General features: G+C 48.8%; 1 protein-coding gene across 1 annotated transcript in view; it reads left to right on the forward strand.

Moving 5' to 3' along the window:
- LIMD1 (LIM domain containing 1) overlaps window positions 1-23,160 on the forward strand; it is a 60,206-nt gene that overhangs the window by 12,337 nt on the left and 24,709 nt on the right. The window contains exon 2 of the mRNA XM_081072203.1: window positions 15,327-15,428. Coding sequence (XP_080928329.1) covers window positions 15,327-15,428 — 102 coding nt within the window. The remainder of the gene's footprint in view (window positions 1-15,326; window positions 15,429-23,160) is intronic.

Below are 23,160 nucleotides of genomic sequence, written 5' to 3' on the forward strand. Positions count from 1 at the left end.
GAGGAGAAGCCTGGGGTGGCGAGGGCGTTAAAAACCCGTGTGTAAATGGACACACCCTGGGCAGCAGGCAAGTGGGGAGAGATGGCAGGCACATCTTTGAACTGGCCCGCAGCTCCCTCCATGAGGTCATGGTGTCCCAAGCAGGGTGACTGAGAAGTGCCCTTCTCCCACCAGTAACGTTCGGTCATCGTTGGCCTGGATCGTGAAATCAAAACTACTTTCTTTTCGGAAAAAAATTTAAACTGTATGATACAGCGGCACTTCAGAAATAAGGAAAATGAGGAAATAAAACCAAACACTGAATTAGTGATAAGATTTGAAATATAAAACACAGGGTCTGGTCTATAGAAGTTACTCATGAAGTATTTGTTGAATGAATGAATCATGGTGTGTATTTATAATGTGCAATCAGAATAAAAAATTGAAATGTTTTGGTCACAGTGCCACAGTTTGCTCAGCAGTAGTGGGCTGAAACATAGCACAGTGGACGCCACAAACGCGGTTTCTCCATGACTTGTGCCCAGGGGTGGCTGAGATGCCCTGTGCTGATATTTGTTAGACCCTGACAACCTATCAGAGTTGAAGGATGAGCTTATTGGGCGAGGACTTGGGTGACATGTCTGGTGGCAGGTGGACCAGACTCGGGGTGGAAGCTGAACGTGGGAGGTGCTGAACCTCCAAAGTCTGTAAACTTGCAGATGTCCTAGCTGCTGGGCAGACTTGACACATGGCCACGTTTTGAGGAGAAGGGAATTTCAGTCAGACAGCATGTAAGCTGCATGTAACCTGTTGCCTGTCTTGCTTGGCTCCGGGAGCTCTGGGAGTCATGAAATGGGGGTTGTGGGCGTGAGCCCCAAGTGGGTCACTGACTTCGCTGCTGTGTCCTCAGGGCCCTCACCTGCCCCTCCCCTCAGTCCCTCTCCAGAGCTTTCGCTCACCTCTGTAAGCATCACATCCTTTTCCAAGCCCAGATCGACTACTCCCTCAGCAGCCATTATGGAGCACCTGCTGTATACAAGAGACTGAATTAGGATCAGTGGGGCTTCCTTTGTGCACAGACCTATCGCCTCGCTCCCCCTGCTGGAATGTTCCATGAGCGTGGGTGTCCGCTCCGTTCCCTGTTGTATCTGCAGGCCCCAAGGCAGGGCCCGGCACACAGCAGATGCTCAGTGAGTCTTTGTTGAACGAGTGAGTGAACGCGAGGCCAGTGGCGGGAAGAGGACAGAGGACATTCCCTGACCCGCGATGAGTGCCAGTGCTTTGAATGGCGGTGTTCCTGCTGTGGTGGGCATACCCCCCACATTCGTGTGCTGTCTTCACTCCTCAGCCTGAGCAGGAGTGGCTCTAATGAGTTCTCATGTGGACAACTGATGACTGGAGGGGCCGGGACGTCTGGGTGGAAACGGTGCAGAGCTCAGGGCCCCGCTCACCTGAGTCCTGCCGAGTCTGGGGTGGGAGCAGGGAGATGCGCTGGCTGGCACGCATAGTCTTATTTGAGAGGCCATTCGTATATTACACGAACATTAGAATTTGAGGAGGCGCTGGCTCTATCCATGGCAGGGTCTGCCCTGGGCAGACTGCTCCATGTTCTTGTGCTTCACTTTCCCCATTAGGAAAATGTGGGTGTGGTTGTTGTGAGGGCTAAATTAATTATTATATACCTGTGCTGTCCAGTGCGGGCGCCACTAGCCATAGACCATGCGCAGTGCTTCAAAAGGCGGCCAGTCTGAATTGCGATGGTTCCCAGTGTGAAATAGACTGAATTTTGGAAGACTTGAAGTGGACAAAAAGTGTAAATAACTCATTAATATTTTCATGTTGATTACGTGTGTAAGTGAGAATACATTGGATATGTTGGGCTAAGTAAACTATATTAAAATTAGTTTCACCTCTTTTTACTTTTTAAGCGTGGCTACTTAAAAATGCAAAATCACAGATGGCTTGTGTTATTTTTCTGTTAGACAGGGCTGTGCTGTATGAAGCACAGAGATCAGGTTGTGGCACGTGGTGACTGCGTACTGTGCAAGCACTTCCCATGCTTATTTTCTCAAAAATATCAAAGCGTCTTTACCTTGTTCCATTCGGAAGGTGGGCTCAATTGATTTGTTCAAATCCACAGGTGCTTAAACGAAAAGATTGTCATTTGTCCACGGGAGACTGATTTCACGATTACTGCCTCCCTCCCCCACCCATGAGCCCCCTGAGGCTCGTGTGTGCTCAGAGAAAGGAGGTACTGGGGTCCTAAGCTGGTGTCTGCGTGGGGCATGTCACAGCAGGTGGTAATGTAGTTGAGCCGATTTTCCAGAACCTTAAAAACACACTCTGTTTGGCGAGCACAGGCAAAGAGCCTCCAGAGACCGCCCAGCCCTCGCTGTAGTTAGAGAAGTGAAAAATGCTGTTTCCTGTCAAGCGAGGTGGGAGGGGGCCCTTTGGGATTTGGTTTCTGTGGGGCCCCAGCTGACAGGCTGCCCACACCCCAAACCTCTAGCCGGGCTCTGGAGGCCTTGCCTGGGCCTCGGGGAGGGTGGCCAAGTCGGGGTGGCTTTCCAGGCAGCTTCCAAAGACCCGATTGTCTGGGGCCTGTTCTGAAGCAGCGGAGGCTCTCCTCTCAGGTGGCCGGGCTTAAACAGAAGTCCTTTGTTGGCCCTCCATGGAGGTCAGCTTTAGAGCTGACAGTGCCTCCTCTGTGCTTAGCCCACCTGTGGCTGCCACCTCCCCAGGTTACCTGTGGCTGACAGTGGGCATGAGGGTGCGGGGAGAGGCAGCTCTGCCCAAATTTACATCCAGAGAGTGAAGGAAGCACAGGGTGAGGGGGGTGGGAAGAAAGGAGCCCGTGCTGAGTAAACAGGCAGGGCCTCAGCCCAGCTGTACACTGTGTGGGGTTTTCATCCCTTCACTGGATACTCGTGCGCAGGCCCAGTGCCTGTCAGTTGCTCGTCCTCCTCTGACCATCATGAGCCCTCCCCCATTAAGGGGAGGGGCTGTGGACCCCCACTTCTCCGTGGAAGGAGTGTCAAGGAATTTGTGGCTGTGTTTTTGAAAAGTCATATTTACATACAGTGACGTGTATAGTTTTCTATGAGTTTTGACAAATGCGTGCACCCATGCACCAAATGCGTGTACCCATGTAACTCCCCCTCCTGTCAAGATACAGAACAGTCCAACCCCAGAATGTTCCCTCGGGCCTCTTCTCAGTCAGTGGCTCCCCCCAGGCAACCGCTGTTCTGATGTTTTTCATCTTTTTTTAGTTTGCCTGTCCTAAAAGGTAATATAAATGGATTCATCTGGTATTCATATACAGTTGATTCTTATTACTCACAGATTCCATGTTTGTGAATTGGCCTACTTGCTAAAATGTATTTGTAACCCCAAAATCAATACTCATAGCTCTCTGGCAATCTTTTGGGGACATGCACAGAGCACGGTAAAATCTGAGTCGCCCCACACATGTTCCCAGCTGAGGTCCGGGGGGGTGACGCCCTGCCTGCTTGTCTCAGCTCTTGTCCTAGTCACAAGTGTCCTTTTCATGGTCTGTTGAGTGTTATGGTTGTTTTGCACATGTTTGTGCTCTTTGTTGGTGATTTCTCTGTTTTAAACGCCCCCCCCCTAAGTGCAGTGCTAAGTGCTGCCTGTTGTTTCTGAATGTGAGAAGGCTGCGATGTGTCTTGGGGAGAAATATGTGTGTGAGATAAGCTTGGTTCAGACGTGAGTCAGACTGCTGTTGACGTGAGATCAGTGTTAATGAGTCAACCATACGTACTAAGTACTGTCTTTAAACAGAAACTCAGATGAAACAAGGTCATGTATTGAGCAGTTGATGAAAACGCTGTCACCAGGAGCTCGAGGGAACCTAGCCCTGTATTTCCATTAGGAGCAATGGTTCAGTATTCACTCATTTGCGGGGCTTCATGGAAGATAACGGTAAATATCTTACATTACTGCGTCACGTGGTGTGAAGGTTTCTTGAGGCTTTTGTTACGTTGTGCCACATTTACGCTTCTACTAACGGTGTCTGAGATGCCCTTTTCTCTGCACCCTCACTGCCACTATTGTTGTTGTTTGCCATCTTTGCCAGTGGGTCAGTGACAGGTGGTATCCCACCTTTGTGTTTGATCCCTGACGTGGCGGCACATCTCCTATGCCATTGGCCATTCCTGTTTCTGGTTAGAGCTGAGCAAGCTAATACTGACCTCAGAATGGAGAGGCTGGAAGAGAGTGGCTGAGCTCAGCAGCTGCAGGAGCGAGGGGCGGGGTGCAGGGCTTGCTTGGGGGTACCTTGAACTCTTCCTTCCTTTGGAGAGTGGAGGGCAGGGAGTGATTCAGGCCAGAGAATGGGAGTGCCCTGGGCAGCAGTGAGTCTGTGGGCAGTCTGGTGAGACGAGCTCTAGCTTACGGTGATTGGGAAATCGTGCTAGCAACTTCCTTTCCCACTGCAGTGAAGTGAAGCCATAGTTGGTTTGGCGCAGCTTTCAGAATGAAGAAAGTAGCCTGGTGCAATGACCCCATAGCCCAGAATGGCCCTGAATACTTCCTTTGTGGCTTGGTGAGAATCCACCCCTTGACTCAGGTACCACAGGCTGCTTGGGAGACAGGGAGGCCAAGAGTGCCAGGTAGGATGTGATTTGTTGCATTGTTTACATCCATGGTTCTCAACCTTGGCCACACCTTAGCGTCACCTGAGGCTCTTTGGCCCTGGGCCCAGGAGGTCATCGTGGGCTCTACACTGATTCCCACAACCAGCCTTGAGAAGTGGCCATCTGCATGGGAGGCAGGAGCCCAGCACCAACTGCCTCCTGGGTTTTTTTGTGAGCTTTAGTGTGGCTAGGAGGAAGGCTGTCACTGGGATCACTGGTCCAGCTCTGTCCCCAACACTTGGCCCATCTTCCAGAACCTCTTGACACCCAGAGCCGCCCAGGTCCACAGGCTGTAATCTTCAGCTGAGAGAAAGCCTTGCTCAGCTTTTGTCTGGAATAATTGATTCAGATAAGCTCCAGGCAGAGCTGCTCCCTCCCAACCCACCTCAGACCTGGACTGGATGCCCTGACCCTTGCCTCCACCCCCTTTCAGCACAGTAGGTGGTTCATGGCTGTGTGATCCTATGTGATCGATGTGCAGGAACCAGGCAGAGCTAAAGAGGGCCCCCCCCATGTCCAGTGAGGGGAGAAGGCAGCTTCAGGGGGGCTCCTTTCCTCACACAGGAGCAGTCACCCAGACAAGGCCCAGGTGTGAGCTGGGGGTGCAGAGCCGCACTCATTGGCTAGCCTGACGGAGCCTTTCTATTTCAAACCTTATCACGAGAACAAAAGAGCTGGCTGGGTCATCACCCAGGTTGCCTGTGCATTCAGTTGACGGAGGGCTCCGGGGTCCTCAGCCCGCTGACCCTGGGCAGGAGGCAGGAATTCTGGCTTTTCTGGCCTCCTTGTTTGTAAACCCTGCCTTTGAGAGTGGGGAGGGTGCCATGACCCTAAACTAACTTTGTCTTTTGGCTTTGTGCACAAGGTAATTTAATACCAATTTGGGATAACTCATTTCACAGGGAGCGCTTGCCCGAGCCAGGCTGGGTGGTGTCTGCATTTGATCAGTTAGGCGATGTCATCGGTCCTCAAATAATGTTCCTGGAACTGCTGCAGGCTGGGGCATTCCAGCAGGCAGAGTGGGCCCTGTCCCACCTCAGTCATCAACCAAAGTGGTTCGCCTTTTGTCTGTCATATATATTTGAGGTTCCACCGATACTTTTCTTTTGAGAAAAGTTTCTCCCCCCTTCAAGCCGTCTGAAAACCACTGCTGTGCCCAGAGAGGCCAGCCTGAGTGACATTTCACCCGTGCAGTTAATACGGCGTTGAAACAGCAACCACAGTGACGATGACAACAGTAATAATACAATGTCAACTTCCCTCCGGAGTAAAGCTTTCCATTTAGTCATGGAGAATTGAAAAGCTTTTCGGAAGGCTTGTTATATTGCTTTGGCCTCCTAAGGATAGGACATTAATCAATCACGGTGATCGTAGCCTTTGTCGTTGTTACCCAGCTTTTCTTCTCTGTCACATAGAAGACGGGGTGTAAAGCTCTGGACGACTGCCCCAGGCCCTGGCCCGCCCAGCTATAGTCTCCCTGATGCGAGCCAGTCAGCCTGGGAGGGGCAAATACAGTGTTAACGGAGGATCCCATCTTCAGGAAGTTCTGCGTGGGAGTGTTGCTGCAGGTATCGGCCTCATCACTTAGTGGCAGTCCTGGAGTCCCTCCGCAGGAAGCCATGGCCCCCTTGGACACTCGGCCGCCCCTTTTAAGCCCAGAGTCTCTCTTCTGTCCTTCCTCTCCAGCGCCACACTCCCTCCCTGGGTCACGTGGTCACTTCCCACCCGCTCCTGGGTCCCAGGGGCCCCCTCTGGAGTTTCCTTGCATCCAGTTCCTCCTCCTGCAGCCCAGCTGGCTCAGGGCCGTCACATGACTCATCCCAGCCGTGCACATGCCTCTGGCCTTCCTGTCTCTGCGCCTTCTCTTACCTTTTCCTGAACCTAAACCACCATCCCCTGCCCCAGCTCTGGCTTTTCAGGGCATTCTTTCAGTGCTCATTTGGCACCTGCTGTGTGTGAGGTACTTTGCTCACCCTCTGTGGGGACACTCGAATACACACCCAGCCCCGTGGTGCCCTCAGCAAGCTTCGTGTTTGACACAGGAGAGATGCGTATTACAAGCCTTACCTGGCGGGAAACCGCAAGCCACAGAGAGGAGAGTGAAGTGCTTGCACCACCCCGGTGGCTTGCGGCCTCCCTGTTGTACATCTTTTTAAACAGGAAGCTGTCCCTGTCCTTGCCCTTTCCTGTGGGAATACGATTTTTAAAAGAATCCCGCACAACCTCTTTGGAAGGCAGTTTGGCAGTTTCTTACAAGACCAAATATGCAAAAAAGAAAAAAACCCCAAAACTAAACATACGCTTACCATATGATCCAGCAGTCACGCTCCTTGGTACTTACCCAAGTGAACTGAAAACATATCCACACAAACCTGCACACGGATATTTATAGCAGCTTTACTCATAATCGCCAAAATCTGGAAGCAAATGAGATGTCCTTTAGCAGGTGGATGGATAAAATAAACCGTGCTCCATCCATACGATAGAATATTATTCAGTGCTAGAAAGAAATGAACTATCAAGCCATGAAGAGACATGGAGGAACCTTAAATGTGTATGACTAAGTGAATGAAGCCAATCTGAAAAGGCTGCATTCTGTATGATTCCAACTGTATGACGTCCTGGAAAAGGCAAAACTATGGAGACAGTAAAAAGAGCAGTGGCTTAAGGGAAGGGAGAGGTGAATATGCAGGGCACAGAGCACGTCCAGGACAGTGAGACGACTCTGGATGACACTAGTGGTGGATGCAGGTCATTGTACGTTTGTCCAAACCCATGGAATGTACACCACCAAGAGAGAGCCCTCATGTAAACTGTGGACTTGGGGTGATTAGAATGTGTCCGTGTGGGGTCATCATTTCTCACAAATGTGCCACTCTGATAGGGGATATAGGGACAGCGGGTATGTGGAAAATCTCTTTACCTTCCATTCGATTTTGCTTTGAACCTGATACTGCTTTAAAAAGTAAGTCCTACTTTAAAAAGTGCCAGAAGTAAACAAACAAACAAACAAAAAAGAATCCCTACCTCAATCTATTAACTATTAAGGACCTTTCAGAAACTCACCCAGTTCCCTAATCTCCCCTGGGTAATCCTGTGAGGCAGAGGCCCTGGGCACACACACACTTTCTGCGAAGGCCCCTCCATAGCCAGGACCCCCAGGCACATCTCTGCTGGGGGGAGGGGTGGGTGTGGCCTCCGAGCTGACCTGTAGCCAAGACAGGGCTCTGTTCCCGCCAGCGAACCGTCCCCCCCAAATGTGAAAACGTTCAGTTTGGAGCCCCTGGACCTTTTCTTCCCCATTACTCCCTCAGCCCCTCTTCTGAATGCTGTGGGCTGGGCTGGAGAGGGCAGGCTGTAGTGTCAGCCCGGCTTCGGGCCTGCTGCTGAATCTTTGGATTTCAGTGTCTTCATCTGTCAAATGCTAGTAACACCTGTTTCATGGGCTTGCTGTTCAATGAGGAAACACATACAAATTGTGTAGTGCAGTGCTTGGCACAGAGGGTGCCTAACGGTCCCCACTAAAGATCGAGTAACGGACGGGGTTGACCTCCTGCCTGAAAGAACCAACAAAATCACAAGCAAAAAAAGCAAAAACCAGACAAAATATATGAACCAAAGGTTTTCAAGATCCTAGACATCAGGCAATGGAGGGCAGTGATTTTTGAAAGACGAGAAAGAAGTAAGGCAAGCCTGACGATTATCACAGCTTCCTGCCTCGAGAGAGTTTCCAGGCCTGGCCCAGGAGGCAGAAGGGAGCCCAGTGGACTCCTTGAGTTGAAATGCAGCTGAGAGTCCGGGGCGACTAAGGCAGCCAGAGCTTATAGGACTCTAGAAAAATCTTTACAAAGCATATATCTGATAAAGGACTTGTGTCCCGAATGCATAGAAGAAATTCTCGTAACTTAGCAAAAGAAAAAAGAAAATGGGCAAAAGATTTGAATAGACACTTCAGCAAAGAAGATAGGGGGTGACAAATAAGCGTATGAAAAGTTGTTCAGGCACATTATTAGTCACTAGAGAAATGCAAATTAAAACCGCAATGGTATGCCACTGCGCACCTATTAGAAAGGATGAAATTTGAAAGGCCGTCATTCCAAGCCCGGCAAGGATATGGCGAAACTGGAGCTCTAATACACTGCTGGTGGGAATGTAAGATGATAGAACTTCTTTGGAAAACAAGTTGGCAGTTTCTTAAGAAGTTAAATATAACACGTACCATAAGAGCCGGCCATTCCACTCCTAGGTCTTTACCCAAGGGAAAAAGAAATATATGTCCATACAAACACTTGTACACAAGCAGCTTTATTTATAACAGTCCCAAACTGCAAACCACCCAAATGTCCGTCCACAGGTGGGTGGGTTGACCGGCTGTGGTCCTGCCACGCAGTGGAACAGTACTGAGCAGTGAACGGGAGTGGACTCATGCATCAAGGTGGGTGAATCTCAAAGTAATTATGCTGAGTGAAAGAAAACAAATGAAAAGGAGGGCGTACTCGAGAGTCCATTTTTATAACCATTAGAAAATGCAAACTAATCCGTGATGATAGAAAGCAGATCAGTGGTTGCCTGGGGGAGGGAGGAGGACGGAAGAGAGGAGTCACAAAAGGCACAGGGACGTGTGGAATCTGGGGATACTGGGTGTGTTCACTGTCTCCACTGTGGTGATGATTTCCCAGGTGGACATAAATGTCAAAACTTAGCAAATCGTACGCTTCACATGTGTGCAGTTTATCGTATGTCACTTGCAGTTCCTTAAAGCTGTTTGTAAAAAGATCACTCTGACTATAGTTTGGAGAATGGATTAGTGGGCAGTAAGTCTAACTGCCGGGGGAGAGAAATGCATAACCCTTCCTGTCTTCTACAAGTTTAACTCCTTCTTTTCCTCACTTTTCTCTTGTTTTTTAAGTTCCGATTATTATAGTAATATGTGATGACATTGTTTTACTTTCCTCTGTTGGGCATTTCTTTAAAATCCTGTCCCTCAGGGGCCGCGTGGAAGCAGAGCCAGTCTCAGGAGAACTCACCTCTCTTTCTCACTTCTGTTTCTTCTGTGTACTACAGCTGCTCACACTCATAACACTTCTGATGCCATGTGTGTGGTTTTTCCCACACCCATCAGTTCTGACACTAGCTGGGTGTCCTGAATACAATTCACTTCTGATGCTAGGAGTCAGCACCGACCTCACGGAGGACTGCCCCACCCCCACTTCCGATGCCAATTGCAAGTCCAGGGTGTCACCTGTACTGGCTGACCAGCTATAAATTGATGTTCCCACAGCTCCCTCCTCGGTTTTGGTAATTTGCTATAATGGCTCATAAAACTCAGGGAAAGACGTATGTTTTCCAGTTTATTATAAAGAATACAATAAAGGATACAGATGGACACCCAGATAAAGAGACACATAGTGCGAGATCCGGAAGGGTCCCCAGCACAGGAGCGTCTGCCGCATGGAGTTGGGGTACACCACCCTACAGGCACATGGATGTATTCACCCACCCAGCACTCTCTCTAAGCCCCATCCCTTGAGGATTTTTATGGAGGCTTTATCATGGAGGCACGACCAGTTATTAACTCATTTTCCAGCCCCTGTCTTCTGTAAGGGTCTGAAATTTCCAAGCTTTAATCGTGGCTTGGTCTTTCTAGTGACCCGCCCCCCCTACAGGAGACCACCCAGAGTCGCCTCATCAGAACATACTGCTCTCCTATCACCCAGGAAATTCCAAGGGATTTAGGAACTCTGTGTCAGAAACTAGGGTCAAAGACCAAATACTAGCAGGAACTAGGGGCAGAGACCAATATACATATATTTCTTATTACGTCACAAGCCTGAGCCTCTCCTTAGCCCACTTACTGAACCTCCAGTGTAGGACTCTAGGTGAGATTGGTCAGCTCACTGATTGGCAGTGGCAGATTCTGGTTTCCTCGCTTTGTGGGTGACCATTCCATGAGGACAGGGCCACAGTGCAGTCACTTTGCTCACCTCTAGCATCTGGAGAGAGCCTGGCCCCGAGGGAGTGACGGAGAAGCATTTGTGGGGTGACTGCTTCAGCTGCAATGGCCCTGGCAGAAGGTCAGAACAAACTGAGGGTCCTTGTGGAGGAGGCCTTGTGAAGTCCCGGGCAGAAAGACGGCCTGTATGCATGGGCGAGGCCAGAACGGAAGGTGGTTCAGGAGATCTGAACCCCAGAGAAGGTAGTGTGTGGGGGTGATGAAGGAGCCCCCTGTTTTGTTTTGTTTTGGGGGGCATGTGTGTGGCTGGAGTAGCCACAGCTCCCAACCAGAGAGGGATAACAGGACCTTTGAGTTAGAGCCTGGGTTCAGATTCCATCTCACGAACCTGCTAGCCATGTGACCCTCAGCAAGTTACAGCACCTTTCCTTCTAGAACTTGGGTTTTAGGAAAGGGGATGGCAGCAGCTCCTTCACTGGAAGAAAACTGCCAGCCCAGGATCTGGTAGATACATTATTTCCTAGAACATGCAATTTACTTTGATTTTTTTTTTTTTTCCTACCAAAGGAAGAATAAATCTGTTTCCTGCCCACATGGTACCTTTCTGTCCGTTTACCAAAGGCCACAAGGATGAAATCTTTTCCTGCCTACGTGGCTTCTTATGGGATCTCCCTCACTCCCTGGCTGACGGTCTACAACACAAGAGACTTCCTTCCTTGCTTTGTATCTGTGCTAGATGGTCAGCGTGGTGAGAAAGGACTGCGCTGCAGGAATAGGAGAGAGTGGGGTGGGGAGAGACTGCAGTCAGTAGGTCAGAGCTCTCAGATAAGGAGGAAGCAGAAGAGAGTGTCACTCCACTGGCTGCAGAGAGCTGAGGAAGGCCTGACGTTGGGAGATAAAGTAGCAGGAAACCCAGGAGGCCTGGACAGCTGTCCGTGTCCACTTGAAGACGCTGTCCATCCTGTCATTTGCTTTACGAGCAGGAGTGGGAGAGCTGGTCTGATTTTACTCCCCAGACCCTAACAAGGTGAGTTCACATGTCCATCATGAACTGCCCGCATCCCACGGAATCAGGAGATTGCTTTCGGCTTTCCTCCTTAGCGAGCTGTCCTGCAGGCTGGTCCTCTGCCTGCGTTCACCAGTGGACCGTGGAAGGGCTGACCATGCCGTGGACGTGCACCGCTCCTCTGCCCTTTGCAGCTGACATGTCTACAGTGGGTTGGGCGAAGAGGCCACGGTGATTGACAGAAGAGATGTTGCTTTTGGGGGTGGCTTTGTTCCGTGACGGTGAACAGATTTAATTCACGTTGCTGTGACGTTCCATCCAGTCTGCTGTGAGTGCGCTTTGGTTGCTGTCTAACAGACCAGGTCTTTGTCGCTTGGTGGAAAGGTTTAGAGTCAGGTCAACCAGGGGACTTGGGACGGGTGGTCTGGAAGGAGACTTCGCAGTCACCAAATAGTGTAACCAATACCTTGCCATTGTTTGCTAGTTGACATTTTTCATGAGCATTCTCCCGTCATTGCATCTGAATTATGCAGCTGCCAGCACTCAGCAGAGGTCCGTGGAACCCATTTGTCTGTTTTTGCGCATGTTTGTTGAGGGCATACTAAGTGCACTTTGTCAGTGGCTAGGGGTGTTCAGAGGTGAAAAGACCGAATCTCTGTAAAAGGCACTTAGTGGGGGGAGGGACATGTGTACCCCAGGTACAAGGGGGTGAAGACGAAGAGAGAAGAGCTGCGTGTGGAGCTACACAGGAAGCGATTCAACTTGACAGTTGTGCATTGAACACTTGTGTGGAGTCCACTGTTAGGACAGGGCCCCTACCCTGAAGGCACTTCCGCTCACTAGGAGAGGCAGACAGATACCTAGGAAACCAGTAACCTGTCAGCACGGTAGGTGCCGTGTCCGGTGGCGAACACGCCAATGTCATCACTTTCATGTCCCCATGCTCCCACCGGCTGGACACCCTGGAGGCCCTGCCTTCAGTGACCAGCGCTTGGGCTCCCTGCAGCAGCTGCCAGCACCACTGGTTTCTAGAGTGATGAGCCTGCTGAAACGAGCCTTAAAGAGTTGTCATGACAGAACCCTGCTGTCTTCACGTTAGCTTCCCTGCCAACTGGCACAGCTCCGAGTGTTCCACGGAGAGAGCATTTTGCCCAGAACTGATGTATTTCCTGACTTAAGAGCAGCCTAAGTTGTATGTGAAATTATGAGACAAAAAGAAATGCCGCTGCCTCTGAATTCCTTGATGTTTCCCATTTCATAGTGATGGGGACACTCTATTGACTTTCCTGCTTGCTAGGTACGGAAATGCCAGCTACCCAGTAGTCTCATCCTATGCACACACGTGTGTGTGCACATACACGCATGCGCAGAGACACACACACACAATTTCACAGTGATTAACGAGAAGCTGGAAGGAACGGCATTGGGAGCTTTCTGGGGTGTTGGAAATATTCTATATCTTGACTCGAGTTTGTGTTACATGCATCATTGGCCAAAATTCATTGGATGGTAGACGTATAATGTGTGTATTTCACTGTTTCTTGAATTTTATCTTGAAAAAAAAATAATGGTAAGCAAATAATGAACTCTAGTTAGTGATTTGCAGGCAGAAGTGTTCAGGCTGCAGCTTACTTTGAAATGCATCAAAACTAAGGGGGATTGTTGGATTGATTGCAGGATGGGTAGCAAAATGTTAACAGTTGTAGAATTGGGGTGGGGGGCATCTGGGTGTTCCCTGTGTGATTCTTTCAACTTTTCTGCATGTCTGAAAGTTTTCGTAATAAAATGTTGAAACCGAAGAACTACGAATTGTGTCCTCTGGAGCTTTCCGTAAACGCATTCCCTGACAACCAATTTCCTTGGCTGCCACTGAACTGTTCCTACAGACAGCCTCACCTGCTGCCTAAGGGAGTTAGATGAAGTGGCTAAAGGGCCCTCGGCTCAGTGTGTTCTCTGAGGACCTGTGCTGGTTGGTGCGGTTGGTTTTGGTACATGTCAGGAAGGATGTGTTAGCTAGACTTCCTCTGAACGTGATCAAGTTTATCTACTTGGATGATTGGAACTCTGACACACAGAGCTTTCTGCTTGTTGGCAGAAGGCAGGGGGTTTGCAGCTTGAGAAGGGCCAGACAGATTGGAACTAGAGTTAGGAAAGGATTCCTGAGCCCCCGCTGACCAGGGTTGCAAGCTGGTTACGCTGCTGGACGTGGGGGAAGGTCTTTTTATACGTGTGTGTACACATAATTGATTCTTCAGAAATGTTAACATCATACCATATATTTAAACATATTCAAACTTTTTTCAGACTAGACTTCTTTTTAGTTATAAAATAATGCCTGCTCTAACAAGATTTTTTTTAAAATACAGAAAATGCAAAGAAGTAAAACCAGCCATAATTTTATAACCTAAAGAAACCACTCGTTACACTTTGGTATATTTCTTCCCTGAACGTTTTTCTTAACTCCTGCATTATTTACACGATTGTGATGTTTTTCCTTGGACCATCATGGGGAGCTCTGTTGAAGACTCCAAGGCCTCCTGTCCGTGGCCTGGCCCAGAGCCGGGGCTGTAGTAACAGACATTCTGACTTGGTCCAGACAGACTTCCGGCTTCTTCACAGGGTGAGACCCTGGGAGGCCTGGGGCTTCCTAGAGAACTCACTTCATGTTGCAGAAACGTCTTGCTGAATGCAGCCACATTAGCACCTTTCTTATTATTTATGTGTCTGTTTGTGGAGCATTTGCCAAATGAAGGGGCCCCGTGCTAAGCACTCTTCATGTGTCCTCTCACAGTAACCCCCAAAAGGGGACCGTTACCCCACTGTATAGATAAAATGCTAGTAAATTGTGGCATTGCACTTTAAGACCAGGCCTTCCAGTAGGCACGTGGTATGTAAGGCACATGAACTTTCCGGAACTTTTTGGTTTGCAAAGCAGCCTTTACTGCTGTAAGGCAGGTGAACTAATCCCTTTTTCCTATTTAAGAATTGATGCTCAGAGAACTTACCAGGTTAACTCAAGCCACGTGGGAAGGGAGTGGGTGGGAGGCTCCAGGTTAGAACCTGGCTCTTTAACTTCTGGGTCACCATGTTGCCTCAGAGCCAGAGGGCTGGAGGGATGGCAGAAGGCCTGAAGGACTTGAAGGGACAGAAGGTGGGTGCAAGGTGCAAGGAGAGGAGTGCATGAGCAAGGCTAAGAGCTGAGACGGGTGGGGAGCGTGTTAGGAAGTGAGGGGCCAGGTAATGGGGAGGGGACACGGAAGAACACCAGCTTTGCAGTAGGACAGGCCTGGGCTTGGGGCCTGATACTTTTGTAAAAAGTGAGGATAGCAAATCCTAATTGGTGGTTCCCTCTGAGAATTAAATGAAATCATTTAGTTGAAATTTCCCGAGCTACGTGCGTGGCATATTATAATCATGGTGCAGTGTTTTGGATGTTGTCTTATAAACAGTGGGAGCCTTTGAGACCTTTGGTCAAGGGAGTGGGTTGACAAAGCAGGGGACAGCGTGGGGAGGGAGTGGGGGCCCAAAGTTCAGCCCGGGGGCTAATTCCTGCAATTGGAAGAACTGATGTTTGAAAGGCTGGTTGGGGGAGATAGTGTGAAAGACATTTCAAAGGAAATAACCCATGGAATTTGGCTAAGGGCTGGCTATGGGGAGGGATGGGTATCTGGCTTTTTTTGACTCAGTTTACACTGTTCCCTCCTGACTCACTGCTGTGTTCTTAACTTTGCAGGTACCTGTGTGAAATGCAGCAAAGGTGTGTTTGGGGCCGGCCAGGCCTGCCAGGCCATGGGGAACCTCTACCATGATGCCTGCTTCACCTGTGCAGCCTGCAGTAAGTGTGTGGGAAGGTGTGGGGTGCTGAGGATCGTGGGGAGCAAGAAAGGGAGGAGAGGGAAGAGCATCCATCCTGGAGACACTTGGCCCTCGGTCTTCCATGCCCCACGGAAAGGCAGGACAGTGTCATGTGGTTTCGTGCCGCCAGCACTGAGCCCATCAGGGTGACTGATCACAGAGTTCCCGGGATCGCCTGGGGTGGACTTTGGTGATAAGCTGAGTGGATTACAGTGATCTCTAATAACGTCAGGCTTGGAATACCTGTCAGAGGTCTCAGAAGAATTGGGTGGGGTAGCTCAGGGAATCGCCAGTGTCTGCCTGTTGTCACTTATCTCTCCCACTGTGGGGACCAGCAAACCAAAAGGTAATGATCGGTCAGTTACCCCAATGTGAGGCGGCGCCTTTATAACTCTTTGACTTTGATCTTTGATTTGGAGGCTGCTGCCCGAGTGTGAAGTGTAAGTGTGTGCGTGAATGCCTGTGTGTGCACATTGCACAGGCGTTGGTGCCTATCAGCACACACACCTGTGGGACTCGTGGTAGTCTGGTACGGGCATTGGGATGAAAGCAGCAAATCAGGAGGCCAGGTCTGTGCTCAGCTCAGCACACTGCTCACTGAATTGATGGCACCCACAGTTTCTAACACATTGTAGGATGTTTGCCAAGCCCGACCAGGTCATGAATTGTGCTTGTTTTATGTCTCTACCAAAGATCAATTTTGAGGAGCATTTTTGAAAAATGTCCTGCTGATGTGCTCCAATTCTGTATCAAGGTTAGTCACTGTCAAATAAAAGGAGACATTGCAACAAAGCCAAGTGTTGGGGACAAAGGGGTCTTGTCTGGCCCTGTGGTTCTCTGTCCTGCCTGCTCATGAGAATCACTGGGGGGTGGGGGGTGGATTTTAAAAAGCATTGATGTTCCAGCCCCACCATTACCAGCAGAATCAGAAGTCCTGGGATGGAATTTCTGGAGTGGGGCAGGTGTACTGTTCAAAGCTCCTCAGGTGACTCCACGAGGTGGCCAGGGCTGAGCACCTTGGATTAGTGCCAGGCTCATTTTAGAAACCTCTGGAGAAGGGGAAAGAGAGAGACTTGCTCTCAGTTGGCCTGTGGCGCCGCCCTTGAGGTCCTCCTGATTCCCAGTCTAAAGTGAACCAGGTGAGCATGGACGTGCCTTCTCACCGGCCAAGGCGTACGCCCACCGGCGTTCTCAATCTCATGCTTCAGTCCTCACTGCAGTTTCCCATAAAACATGCCTGAGGGTTTACGGTCTGAGTGATGATCAGTATTCACCTTTGTAGGGAAAAACTGTGGAAGACTTAGAAATGGACCAGAAAGTCTTCTGAGCATCCTCAGTGGAAATGCAGTTGTCTGGGTCCCTGGGCCTTGCCTTGTCTTTGAGCCTTGTTACATGCTGCACATGGTTCTCGTTTGTGACAAACTGTCTGGTGAAGGTACAGTGGACTGTCGTCCTGTGGTGATTGGCCACGGTGGGTTTTGCATCCTTTTAGTAAGTTTATTTCAGCATTTCTGATGGCCTATCCTTGTATGGTTCTTTGCAGTCTTCCAATTGGAACATCTTACTGGTTCCCTCATTCACTGATGAGTTAAATAAAATCTTTGGCATGTGATCATACCTTCTTTAAAAAATTATCTTTGACTTTTGGCTCCTGCAACTGTTTCTCGATATTTGTTTTATTTTCCAGGAAAAAGGGAACTGTTAAGTAGAAGCTGTTTTTCTTCTCTGGCAATCATCATTTGAACTAAAAAAGTTGTTGGACAAAGAAAAAACATTGATGAGTCGGTTGCTTCCCCCTGTGGCTGCTTGACTAGCTGTCAGTTTCTTAATGGGTTGAGTTTATCTTGCTTTAAATTATGATAAGCACAAAGGTTTAAGGAAGATAGATGGTTTGGGTTTGTGCTCGGTCTAGCAGTTAAGGCCCTTGTGGTCTAGGCTGCATTATTATTTCCTCCTAACTTATCACAGTGAAGCTGAATTTCTCTTTTCCACCTTCATGTGTCTGATCCTAGTAGAATCTCCTGTCTCCGCTCACTTTAGCCGTTTAAATTCTGTCCAGCCTTCAAAACCCAGATGAAGCACTGCCTCTTCCAGGAAGCCTTCCCTGTTCCAAGCCTTCCCTGTAGCAGGAAGGAATCATTTCTCCTGAACTTGGCATGCCCTGCTTTCTTCTTGGTGCTCTCATATAGGCCGTGAACTCCGCTCTGGAACTCCGGCGCGAGCAGACTGGGCCCTAGAGCAGCAGTGCCAAAAGAATGAGGACGGGGGGCCTCCGTCAGAAAGTGAGTGTGGCAGTATCCTGTTTGCCAAGGGGCCTGCACACACTCCGGCGGTGTGTAAGCATTGAGCTTCCTCCCCACTGGAAGGAGCCGTTGGAGACCCAGGCATGTGTCTGAGCAGCTTCTCTTGGACACGAGAAGTAATTTCCTTTGTTCGGTTGACTTATTGCAGCCCTGTAACTGCTTTCGGCAGAAGGAGGAGCCGGGGAGCTCCGTGGCAACCACAAAGAAAAATTGAAAGGCAGAAATCTGTTACGTTATTCTAGCACAGGTATTTTCCCTTGTATGGTTTCCCTTCTAGGTTTTGTCCAAATTTAGACAGATTTGCCCAAAATTTCTCCAACATTTTTAGAGTTGTAATCACAGCATTCAAACAGTATTGTTTCCTTTTTGATTTAATATTTTGTCATAAATTCATCCCCATCTCTGCAGTCTTCATAATAATCATTTTAACAGTTATGTCGTAACCGACTGAGTTGTTCCATGGTTTTACGGCATTGAGCTCGTTTCCGGTTATCACACATAGCCCCGGTGATGGTCTTTGTGCACGTGATTCCCCCCCCCCCCCCCCCCCGCCTCTGCTGAATTGTTGTCTTGGTGTTCGTTCCCAGAAGTAAGCTTCAGGGTGCAATCTGTGGGTGTTTCTGTGGTTTGTTAAAGTTCCTTTCTTGACATGCTCCTGGGGGGCAGGGAAGTGTGTTTCGTTGCCATGGAGCTGTGTGCAGTGTGTCTCCCTTCTCCCCCGCAGGTTCTGCCCACCTGAAGCGGCCATGCCCCCAGCTGGGCTCTTTCAGGAAGCTGTTGGAGTGGGAGGGCGGGTCAGGGGAGAGGACAGGCATGGCCTCGGCTGGCAGCCACCACTGTGTGTCTGGATACTGTGTGCCAAGTGGCCTGTCTGAGGAGAAGCTGGCGCCCATCTGTGGCTTGAGAGAGGTGGAATGAGAAGGAAGAAAAGGTGTCCTGGACTTGTGGGGTCAAGTGGAGTTCCCCTTGGCACCTTCCAGAATAGACTGTGGGGAGAAAGGAGGCAAGGCTCTGTGTTCTCACTCCAGGCAGTTTCAGGTCCAAAAAGTAAGATTTTGTTCATTTTATAAAGATGAACCAAATTCCGTCCTTGAGTCAAGGGGAAACCTGTTTGCCGTGCCATGGCTTGTTCATGGCTGCTATTATTTTTTGTCTGTATGAGTTGGAAAATGATGGAGGCGATTCCATGGGCTCTCCTCCCCTGAAGCTTACTGTAGACCACGAGGGTGCCCAGGTCCTGGGGGAGGGGTTGGGGTGCGGGCAGTCCGAGGCCAATGGGAATCGGGCCCAGGCCCAGCCTGAGCGCAGAGGAAGGCCAGCTGGAGTCCACTCAGGGAACTTCTGGGATGTGCGAGTCATGGTCAGAGCAGATGACTTTCAGTGCCTCACACTGGTGCTTACATTCTTGGATGGGAGGTGCTTGTGACCTGCCAGCCCTACCTTAGGGAACAAAACTAAGAAATTCATGTTGTTGCCTATCCCACCTTCCAAAAACCAAACACCCATGCCTGTTAAACACTGTGAATGGATTTTATAGTGAAATCTTACACTATAAATCAGACCCAATCAGGAGGAAGTCTGCGTCCGTGGAAAGCCTGCTTCTAGAACACGAAAAAAGTGCCATTTCGTTACTTCAGGTAAATAAAACAACTAGAACTTAGTCCAGTGTTGTGGAACAGAGATTCTCAATCAGTGGTTGGTGGCTCACCACCCAGTAAGTTCTGAAGAACAGAGGGTTCTTGTCAGCTATTTTGTTTTTCTTATTAAGTCTGAATACTTCCTCTGAAATCCCGTTTACCTTCATCCTTGACTGTGTAGATTACCTCGCTGACCCAGCCTTTGAAAATGCTCACAGATTCTGAAATAGTGGGGCCTGAGCTAGGGAGGTCTTCCTTTAATTCATGGGAGGCCTGCCTCCTTAAAACAGTCATCACAGCGTTTGTAAGTAAGTACAGTGACCCCTCACTTAACATCTCCGATAGATTCTGCCACTTCAAGTGAGCTGATAAATAATGAAACCAATTGTACCGTAGGCTAATGGGCAGAAACAAGAGTTAAGTTCCTACAGCATCTCAGCAACGTTATATTGAGGGCCTGCTGGAATTCATAGGTGAGCTTTTGAGCTTGTTGTCAGCCCCCACCCACCTGAACTCTCGACCCTCAGGAGCTCACTAAGTCCTGTAGTGATCGAGTGACGTCAGCATTGTTCTCAGACTCATTTTGCAGACAGGCAGACATTGGCTGGGAGAGTTTAGTTTGCTTGTAGTTGTTTACACTGCTGTTAAGTACCTGGTGGGTACTTGAATCCAGCACTGTTTGGACCTGTAGCCCTTGCTGTCAGCACCAACATTATCTTAGTTCTGCTTAGAGAGACTGCGTGCTTAAGAAAGGAAGCTGGCTCTAGACATGGGGTCTTCCTGTGATTTCTCAGGTCCAGCTGCTGCCTTGGGTCTGTGTGATGACGAAGGTTGGGTTTTCAGATGCCCTTGAGCCATGAATGCAGAAGAGCGGCCTGGGGCCTGGAAGAGGGGAGACAGGACTCGATAATGAGCTGCACCCATAGCAGAGAAATGGATGAAGGGCTTCGATTAGCGGTCTCTTCTTTCTTAAGGCCTTTGATCCCTGAATTTCTGAGCCATTGTGTCATTCCGATATTTCTCATTATGTTCAGCATTTATGCATGAGCCGAGTGAGTCAGCTGGATCTAAGGAAAAAGCTGAAGACCAAGAATGTGAGAAAGGAGAAGTGGGCAGATCCTGAACGAAGTCAGTGGATGAGGGAGAAATCAGGAAACAACTAAAATAGATAGCTGGGCAAAGGGCTATGCGGGCCAGAAGAGAGCAGAGGGCCGACTTTTACTTGGCATGCTATCAAAAGTTCTCTCGTTTCCATCTCTAGCAAAGCCAGTTCTGAAATTGGGACCGGACTTGGTTTCCCAGAGCAGACTTTGCTGATTCAACCAGAGGCCATGAAATCCCTGATGTAGGAGAAAATCAGATTCCTTGTGCTGGTGATATCAGTCTGGGTTTTTTTTTTAAACTATATTGTAGAGTTAACTCCAGGATAACCTACATAATTAATTGTTAACCACATCTCCATGCCAAGCACATGTATAGTTTGGGATAGAAATCTGTATTTTTTTCCTTCAGTAATCCCAGCCCAAGAGTGAGACCTGGTGGCACCCTGTATGTCACCTGTCTGCACCTCTTAAGAGGAGAGTGGCGTGTGTGCTGATGTGCCGGGACACTACACTCTCGTTAGCATGAAGACGTTGCAGTGGGTGCCGCACCTCAGAGCCAGAATCCTGAGTTTAGGGAGGAAGATGTTTTTTGGAGGTGTGAACTGTATTCTGGCGTCATATACACTACTTGGGTCTCCTTGACTCTTCGTTTTGCCAACAGAATCTCTCCTTTTCTCTCTTAAGTGATCGCTCTCTCTCAAATGTTCTCTTAAATTTCTGTCCCCAACTCTGGCCCCATGATGGTTAATTTTACATGTCAACTGGGCCATGGGGTGTTCAGACGTTTGGTCAAACGTTATTCTGGACGTGTCTGTCTGTGAGGATGTTTCTAGATGAGATTGGTAAACTGAGTAAAGCAGATTGCCCTTCCTGTTGTGGGTGGTCTCCCCCCAATCAGTTGAAGGCCGGAGTAGAACCTCTCAGGCTGACCCTCCCGTGATTAAGGGAATTTGAGCTGGGACATCAGTTTTTCCTGCATTTGTATTAGAACTGCACCGTCGGCTCTCCTGGGCCTGCAGCTGGCTCACTGCAGATCTCGGGGCCTGTCAGCCTTTGTGTGAGCCAATTCCTTATAATAAACCTATCTCTACACACACGCACGCGCACTCACACGCGCACACACACACGCAGTCACTGATCCTTTTCCTCTGGAGAACCCTGACTAATACAGGCCCTTTCATCTTCCTTCTCCTTCACTTTCCCTTCCCTCCTTACTTCCTCTCTCTGTGTTTCCTCACCAACAATTTCTTTTGCACCCCTGGTTTCTATTGATGTTTCTTACCGGCTGTAATACGAGCCACCGTCTGAGGAATACTTGATCTGTCTTCTCATGCCGCCTCCTTAGCCTCCCAGGCACACTCATGTGCACAAGAGGACGTGGGGTCTCACAGTGGTCGCACAGCTGGTGCGTGGGGGCTGGGGTCCCAACTCAGGTCCCGGTGGCTCCGCCTTGCCACACACCTGTGATCCTCCCTCCCCCTGTCCCGTGCATCAGTCACAGTCACGAGGAGCCTGTTACGATGCAGACCCCTGGGTCCCCCCACAGAGATGCCAGCTTCCTGAAGCCTACAGAGCCGGGGCACAGGCACGTGCAAGCGTGGTGAGCGTCCCCGGGAACTGATGCCGTCCGTGGGGAACTTCTCTGTGGCCCTGCAGCTGGCCTCACCACCCACCGGTCTGTACCTTCATTTGGTCTCCAGCTGTCTGGCTGCTTTCCTGAACTCTAGACTCGCATGGCCCCAGATGGCAGCCAGTGGCCACATGTGGCCGTTGAGCGCCTGAAATGTGGCTAGTGCGACTGAGAAGTTGAAATTTTCATTTTATTACATTTTTTTTTTAAGTTGATTGGGGTGACAATTTTTAGTAAAGTACATAGATTTCAGGTGTACAAATTCTGGAATACATCATCTGTATATATCACATTGTGTGTTCACCACCCAGAGTCAGTTCTCTTTCCATCACCATACATTTGATCCCCTTTACCCTATTTTATTTCATTTTAATTGTAGTTATTTAAATAGCCCGATGTAGCCAGTGGCAACCATATTGGACAGTGCCAGTAATCTCTAGTTCCTAAACCAGAGTTCACTTTTTCATAAGAAATGACCCGTAAAGTTTATTATTTTCAGTATTTTGTACGTCACAAAGACAATATAGTCACTACATATATATACACATATATATGTATATATATACACATATGTGTGTGTGTGTATATATGTGTGTGTATATATATGTGTGTGTGTATATATATATGTATATATATATATGAAGAAAATCACCCATAACCAACCCCATACCAAAACAAAAGGACTCCCTTAACTTTTGGGTTTTTTTTAAATAGTGTAATCTGCCAGTGATGAATTCTTTCAAATTTTGAATATCTGAATTCATCTTTATTTCACTTGGGTTTTAAAAGGTCTTTTTTGCTGGATTATAGAATTCTAAGATGATAATTTTTTCTTTTAGTTCTTTAAAGGTATTGTTTCATTTTCCCCCTTGCATTGTTTTCAATCAGAAATTCAATGTCATCTTTATCTGTGTTTCTGTTGTCTCACAGTTCTCTTATGCTCTTTCCAGTATTTTTTTTTTTTTATGTCTGATCTTATTTATTTGTTACTCTTAGAAAATCTGATTTTTGACTAGACTTAGCGGTAGCAGCTCTCAGA

This window comes from Rhinolophus hipposideros (genome assembly GCF_964194185.1).
Source record: "Rhinolophus hipposideros genome assembly, chromosome: 14".
Classification (NCBI taxonomy): Eukaryota; Metazoa; Chordata; class Mammalia; order Chiroptera; family Rhinolophidae; genus Rhinolophus; species Rhinolophus hipposideros.